The sequence below is a fragment of the Abrus precatorius genome, unplaced genomic scaffold, assembly GCF_003935025.1.
Source record: "Abrus precatorius isolate BTA unplaced genomic scaffold, Abrus_2018 Scaffold10, whole genome shotgun sequence".
Taxonomy (NCBI): domain Eukaryota; kingdom Viridiplantae; phylum Streptophyta; class Magnoliopsida; order Fabales; family Fabaceae; genus Abrus; species Abrus precatorius.
The window spans coordinates 8,422,598-8,430,713 of NW_020874292.1; the positions used below are offsets into that span (position 1 = coordinate 8,422,598).

General features: G+C 29.7%; 1 protein-coding gene across 1 annotated transcript; it reads right to left on the reverse strand.

Moving 5' to 3' along the window:
• Positions 1-494: 494 nt before the first annotated feature.
• LOC113853207 (transcription factor SPEECHLESS-like) lies at positions 495-2,558 on the reverse strand. Its single transcript, XM_027483705.1, has 3 exons — positions 2,166-2,558; positions 1,436-1,972; positions 495-560 (listed from the first exon to the last, which is right to left on the reverse strand). The coding sequence occupies exons 1-3, from the start codon at positions 2,556-2,558 to the stop codon at positions 495-497; spliced, it is 996 nt and encodes a 331-aa protein (XP_027339506.1).
• Between the last annotated feature and the right edge of the window lie 5,558 nt (positions 2,559-8,116).

Below are 8,116 nucleotides of genomic sequence, written 5' to 3' on the forward strand. Positions count from 1 at the left end.
ATCTTCTAATTAATCAGATGAAGAAAATTTTAGATATTTTTTTTATACTTCCAAGACATTGAATATTTTTCTTTTTTTTTATTAAAAAATAGAATAAATAGAAAAATCTTGTAAGAAGACATAACATTATGTAATGCATATAGTTTTTGAACATTTATTAAAGGACAAGTTGAAAACTTAACCCAAATTCAATCAAAATTTGCTGACAAGTGTTTCAATTTGGGAAATGGAAATCTAATGCATACACCAAATAAAGGCTTACAAGAGAGTCGCTCTATACTAACTAGTTAATACTTGCTGAGACCAATTACACTAGCAATTGCTGTAGTAAAAATAAATTAAGAAAAATGACAAATGCTTGTAATTAAATGGCTCTGCCTACGTTCTCTGTTCTTAGTACAGCCAGGTACATAAAACACAGTGAGAGAGAGAGAGAGAGAGGTTAATGCTGATGTTTGGTGTGCAGGCTGGACAGGCACAACCCATGTTTGTAATTAGCAGAATGTTTGCTGGATTTGTTGAGCGAGTTCTTCGGCACTCAGTTGACATTCAATCCCAATCTACAAACAAGAAGTCACATTTATTTAGTGAACCTAAATTGAACACGTAAGTAGCATGCATAAATTCTCAATCATAAGTTACTTCCATGAAATGATCAATTTAAATAAATAAAAAGACACATCAATTTATATATGCACCAAATGAGGACAAATGTCTGAGAGGAGCCATGACAAATGTATCCCTGGTCTCCCGAACAGAAGCAATAAAAAATGTGGTACCATCCCAGGTACATCAACCCATTTATTTGCAGGGTATTGTTAATCAATTAGTATTCCAAGTACACTAGTTAACCAAATAATAACAGAATAATTAATATTTTTAATAATTTTTTATATTAAACTTTTTAATTACTACTTTAAAACACGTTTGTCTTATTTTTTAACTTGGAAATGATGTTTAATATTTTTAGTTTTTTTGTTTTAGAGATATATTCTATGAACATGTACACATAAAAAAATTACTAAAAGATAAAATTAATTAAATATCGAATTTTAGCAATTTAAATAGAAAATTTCTTTTAGCATGTCGAAATGAAAAACTGCAACCCATAGTAGCGCAGTAAAAAACGAAACCAACCGTTGTTATTACTTAATTCATTCAATATCATTAGGATTATTTTGGTTATGTAATAATTTGCAGAGATCATATGACTGTTTGAATTTACATTTGAATGTTGGTAGATATACATTAATTTTAGTGTTAATTAAATTACTAATAGTAGTTTTTTAAACATGGTTACAAACAGATGGCATTTTAAAATTTTGTTGAAGTGGGGCAGTAATAACTTAAGGTCCAACTTAAGCAGAGGAAGTATATAAAAAGAAAAAAGACGATAGGCATTTGCATTATATTCCTTTTCCAAGAATGTACGTACCTTGATAGTGAATGAGTTTAACATGGTATCATCAGAAGCACAGCTAATGTTGACATGGAGAATTTCGAGCGCAAGATCTTCAAGAGCCATTATGATCTTGAGAGCTTGGCCGGGAATTCTGTGCGACACCGTTTTCAAAAGAACATGTGGACCTGAAAACTTGACCTCCACGTCAGCAGCAGGGGACTTGGAATTGGCAACGAGCTCATTGATGTTGTCGTTGATGGAGGAAGCTGAAGAAGTAGGAGATGGGTCTAGAATTGGTGAAATAATATTATTGTAGCCTTGTTGTAACCTAGGCCTATAAGGGCTACCTGGTTGTGGTTGTGGTGTCCTTGGACTAATGGGTAAGTTTAGTCTTGGGCTAAGAGGTGGTTTTCGGGGACTAAGTGGGGAAGGCCTTGGGCTTGAAACAAGCCTAGGGCTTAGTACTTCGCTGTAAACTTTTCTTTGCTTCTTCGCCTCCAGGGCTTGGAGCACCTGCTGCAACTCGTTTATGTAATCAACCACACCTCCAATTATCGATGCTTGATCTCCCTAAAACCATGCCATAAAAAATTGTGATTATTTAATATTCATATCATATACTGGTCAGTCAGAGACATAAGCATAAGCATGTATTATAATCTGATTATACTTAATGTTGGGATTTAAAAATGCATGGTGCACTTAAATATCATTGCAATGTATCATTTGAAAAAAAAAAAAAAGTATTAAATATATGACTTACTCTTTTGACATAAAAGCAAGGCATGAGTGATCTCAACACGGACAAGTGCTCATTCATTTGCTTCCTTCGGTTGCGTTCCACGGTAATGTGGGACATCCTTTGTTGTCCATCTGGGTTTGCTTCCTCCGAGGAAGTAGGGGTAAGTTTTTGTCTCTTGGTTTTGGGTGAGGTTTCAGGTTCGGTTTCGGAATCTAGTGGAGCACTTGAAGAGGTTGACTTTTGGGACACCAACCTTGAGACATCCTCGTTCATGTCTTTGGAAATTGAGATAGTAACATTTTCGTTAATGAGAGGGAAATCAGTAAAATCTGATTCTAGGCTCTCCAAGATGGCAAAGAGATCGTCCCCGCCGAACTCTTTGTCTTCAAAAATATCAGATAAACTTTCATCCATATTATTTCTTCTACTCCGGAAAATGGGCTTAGTGGGGATATGAGAATGAGAAAGTGTGGAGTGAGAAAAGGACTGGAACAGAGACCTAAAATTGAGGTGAAAACAAAAAGGAGTAAATATGAGAGGGGGTGCTGATGTGAATGTGATAGAGACTAAACGATCACTATCATGAACTGCTACTCATGTTGGTGTCTTTCTGAAAAGATGTGCACTCTAAGCCGTTTTAGGTGCCTAGGGTTCTATCTCTCAAAGGATGATGACGAAGCAGAACAGAAGCTGCAGCAGAAATCAAAACTAAAAGAGAAATGTTGAGAAACGTTGTAGAGAGGTTTGGTGATAGAATGGGAAAGAAAGAGAAGGGTTTTATAACTTTTATATAGAGATACTATGGCAATGCTCAAGGTATGGCGTTTGTGAAACAATGGATGCTGATGTTAGGCGGTTAATGCAACTTTTGAGGTAGTTATTTTGCCACTTACAAGCGCTAACACTTGATGATATAAGGATATATATCACCAATGAGAGTATTGTGTTTATAATTAGGAACAGGCCTAGGAGAGAGGGTGTCATGGATCACTGCGCGCGCATCCTCGTTACAATTGCCTTTAATAAATACCTCTGCTCTCCTTCATTAATATGTCACTGAAATGTTTAAAGTTTTTGGGAATGAACAGTGAAATATTTAAACTTGAATTTATGTCCATTAAATTTCAAATTGAAGTTCAACACTCTTTTACAGATAATTCGTAAATATTTTAGACAAATGATATTATGTACTCAAAAGTGAATATTTTTTATTTAAAAATGTTGTTAATATATATTTTTTATGATTTTTAATGCAGTTCAATGTAATTTTTAATATTTTTATTTTTTATTTTCTCAGTCAGCAGTTTAAAAAAATTCATCCTTTAATTTATTATGATGTCATTTGCACTAAAAGTACATTGTTATTTCTATTCATTATAATATATTATATGATTCTTTAGTATATATTATCTTTTTTCAAAGTTTATTTTCACGTAAAATTGTGTTATGTGATGTGACTAAACTAGCCGTAGTAATGAACTGATAAATCACCGTTGGGTTCAAATGTTAAATAGATTGGATAACACTAACAATTTAATGATAATAATGTGCGGTAATATTGCTTCCTCACAAGAATCTTTAATATACCATATTGTTCAAATTATATAAATAACTTTATAATTTTATTATTAGAAAAATCAAACCAATCTGACATAAAAAATTACTAACTATATTCATTGGATATAAAATTGAACAGAATCAATTTTAACAAGAAAATAAATTATTGAATATATTGAAAATATAAGCATAAATTAATTTAAATTATATACATTTATTAAAAAGGTTTTTATTAAAAAATAAAAATTAATTTTATAACTTTAAAACAAACAAATGTTGATAACAAAAGTCAAACTTGTCCAGAGATAAATTCGCAAGTTTCTTGATCCAACCAGCTGGATCGATCTAGCTAATACGACTTGGTTAAAGACAACTTTAGTTAATAGCAAATAGATTGTCAATTATAAATGAACTGTTATTACGTTCAAATAATTTTTTTTTTAATTTGTATAAAATTACAGAAGATAAGAAATTATATATATATATATAATTGTTATTAAAAATTTCAAAATTATATAATTTATTACATCGATATTATTAAATAAGATATTTTTTCATAACAAAATAGTATTTATTAATTTTTTATCATATGCAATTTTGTATTAGTTAAAAAAATCTAAAAAATTAAACAAATGTTAATAAGTACCTTAAGAACAGTGCTTAAGAAATAAAAATATATATAAAATTGTTTAAAACAAGTTAATAATACACCCTCATTCAACAAATTTTAATGCAATCAAATATAATAAATAAATATTTTTTATTTTCTATTCCTTGATGAATGCTTGACTAATAGGATCCGTAAACTAATTCGTATATACAAATTCCCTGCATGTCTTCTTCTTTCAGTAATAGATAACCCGCTTTAACTTGGGACTTTAACGAATACGAATTCCACAGGCATTTATTTCTCATCACCTTTGATTATAAACCCCTGGCTGAAGAGGCAACCCCATTAAAATTTGTACTTGTCAGGGTTCATTTTATTCTTCATATATGAATTTCTTTAGATTTCAATGGGTATAATGAATCTCTAGAAAAGAAAATCAGTGGAACATATATATATATATATATATATATATATATATATATATATATATATATATTTAACCGAGTTAATATTTAAAAGCAGAGATTGCTTATATTTCATATGGCGGTGGAACAATTGAAAAGAGAAGCTAGATAGGTACAGCAAGGTGACCTTTCTAATGGGGTGAATAGAATACAACAAATGGGTGCATAAATGTGACTGTAAAGGGGGGAAAACTGTTATTGCGGCAAAGCCAAAAGGGAAGAATGTTGTGCATCTGCATGAAAGCTCACTATACAATTACCTAGCCTGTGAAGACACTGAGATGTTTAAATTATGGAGGTTGTCCTTCCATGTTGCTCGGTAGTTTTCTGTATGCTTTCTCACTGAAGAAGCCTGCAAATATCCCCTTCACATTCCTCAATGGGGTTGCTTGATTTGAGAAATTATTATTTTTTATTTTTACATATTGGTATCAAAAATATTATTTTTTTATTGCTTATCGTACAAATCTTAAAAAAAGAATAAAAAAGTTGCAGTTTTGTAATTAAAAACAAAAACAAAAAAATATTTTCAAAAATCAAACAGCTCCTCAATTTCACTTATTGCTAAAATTAAAATGTAATTTTAGGAATTCCCACCCCTTACCCATACGTGACATTTATTAAGAAAAATCGTTAAAATGCATTAAGGTCAGAGGTACTTTGATCGATCAACGCGCAAGCTTTCATGATCGGCTGAGAATAATAGGCATTAAGGTCACACTTTCATTTACCTAATCATACTCCTTACTAATAATTTATAATTCTAATTTTTTAGATTGTATACCTATTCACTTTTAAAAAAACTTTTAAGTAATAAAAACACGGCATTTTAAAATTTCAATACTGAAAAGTAATTTTTGTTAGCGCATTTTGAATTCATACTTTCTGTGTAGTAAATTTTTGGGTGCTGTCTAGCATTTCTATTATATTACTTGATGAGGTGTATAAAATACACTCTCATCTGCTTATTCACACTCTTTTTGAATAGCATAATATATAATGCATTTTTTATTTGATAAAATTTAAATAAACTTAAATAAAAATTCAATAGAAGATTATATAGATATCCCTAATTCATAAAAAAAATTCTCGATACACTATATACATATATATAAAGACATTTTTTTAAAAATATAATAGGTGTTGATTGGATATCAATTTGAATAGTGTTAAAAATTATTTATAACATTCAAAAGATTTACATTGACCAAACAAAATAGGAACAAGAACTACATTGATAAATTAAATTTAAAATTAAAATATTATGTTTTCATTTCTTTTTGAATAAATTTACTACCGAAATTTAATAATAGATTTATAAAAAATTTATAAAAAAATATTTTTTTTATAAAATACTGCATAATATCCTCACTTTATCTTACTTTTATGTATAATGAGATGAGATGATAGATATTTACATAAGATAATGTTTAATTATTTAGAATATTTTATAATGTCTTTTTACAATTTTCAAACTTCTATGCGTTCACATTGAATTTATATTTTTTATTATTAGTAAAATAAAATTTCAAAAAATATATTTATTTATACATTTTTCACGATTTTCTAACTACTGTGTAATTAATGCACGGAAAACAATTACACTTTAAATGCCATTTTCTTGTCACGATACTCCAAATGAATATATATAGGGTTAAAATCTTCTTGTGTTGTCTATTTTTATTGAGAATTGATTTCTGAAAATGGTTATTTATATGCCAAAATAAGGAATAACGTATCAAATTTTGATAAATGAGTGAAGCTGTTAAGAAAAACCAAAGAACATTGAGTCAATGTCAATAAATTAAAATTGCTATAGATTTTAACTCAAAAAATAGACTAACGATGTTGTAAGTTCAAAACATTACAGTAAAAGAAGAAACTCAGCTGAAATTGCATGACTCTATCGTCTAATAACTGAACTGGTTTTACTTGTGTTATTATTCCTCCACTGGTACTGATGTATAACACAGACCACTCATGTGTGCGCAGGCAAGAACACAGAACAAGTTTACAGTCAGAATGTATAACGTGATTCAAGGACTTTAATGCAGAAGTTACATTAAAGTAGAATCATTCATCATAACAGCCTTTGTGAAGTTGTAAAGAAAATTAAAGTTTGGGCATGTGCTTAGTTAATTAGTAGTTTTGTTAAACTTTCTATTGATTGTCTCAGATGACATCTGAAGAAGCTTACTGTTAGCTAACAATTAAATGAAAATCACACATATATGATGTCACAGACAAAGTGAACAAATATGAGTGTGTCCATACGGGGCAGAAATAAATGTTTGCAGAAAGTAGTGATGGCGTCTGGTACTACACACACAAATGTTTGCATCTCATCACTTCCAAATTTCATATTCATATAACTAACTTCCATCACTCTTAGCTCAGTTCTCATTCTTAAATTTAAATGTGTATAAAGTCTCGTTGCATTTATGTGTATAATCGATTTTTTTTAACTGAAGTTTCATCACATATAAAATTCTCTTAGACTAGTAATATTCACAAATCACAAGTAGAAATTAATCTTAAATCTTTTGAACATGATAATATCGTCATGTTTCTAACACTGAAAAACAATAATTTTAAGAATTCTTTCAAATAAAAATATTAACAAGATATATTTTTTATTTAATTTAGTAATATTAATATTACATATGAAAAAAATACTAATTATTATAAAGTTTTGAATTTATTTTTTGTCTCTTTAGCAGGTTTTGAATTAGACACGGCATCTCCGTGTCTAGGATGAATGGCTTGCAATTTGATTTGGATGAATTTGGAAGCAGCACTCACTATCTGCCATGCGGGGTCACTGTGGCAGGGTGGTTGGTACCACCGTAGTGACAAATAAGCAGGAGTAATTGCTAGTGAAGCATTGGAGTGCATTACATTTAAGTAAAATACAGATTATAATTTTTTTGTTTTATCACATTTACTTTCCTCCAAATGTGTCCATTTTTTTGGTATCATACATCAATTTTCACATTTACCACCCTCAACAACCATCCCTTTCTCTCTCCCAATTTCAGATGATGCCAAAACGGTCTCAATTTAATCAATATAGATCCCTAACACCAAGATATTGCCTGCTGTCGCTGTTCAAGTTACTTGCTCTTGAATAGTGTGATGTGTTAATTAATAAACATACCACATCAACTTTTAAGTCATGCAACACAAAAACTTTGGCGGGTTCTTAGGGTGATATAAAAATTTGTCCACATTTCAATTTTAAAAGAAAAAAAAAATCAATTTATTTAAAGTTTTTATCTATCGTATATAAATGACTTTTTTTTATACTTTTATCTTTTAAATTTGTTAATTTTATCTTGGAA

Coding starts and splice junctions, on each gene's coding strand:
- LOC113853207 (XM_027483705.1), bottom strand. CDS start 2,558: ATGGATGAAAGTTTATCTGATATTTTTGAAGACAAAGAGTTCGGCGGG. Junction 1,973..2,165: donor CTTGCTTTTATGTCAAAAGA/GTAAGTCATATA, acceptor GCATGGTTTTAG/GGAGATCAAGCATCGATAAT. Junction 561..1,435: donor TAAACTCATTCACTATCAAG/GTACGTACATTC, acceptor TCTTGTTTGTAG/ATTGGGATTGAATGTCAACT.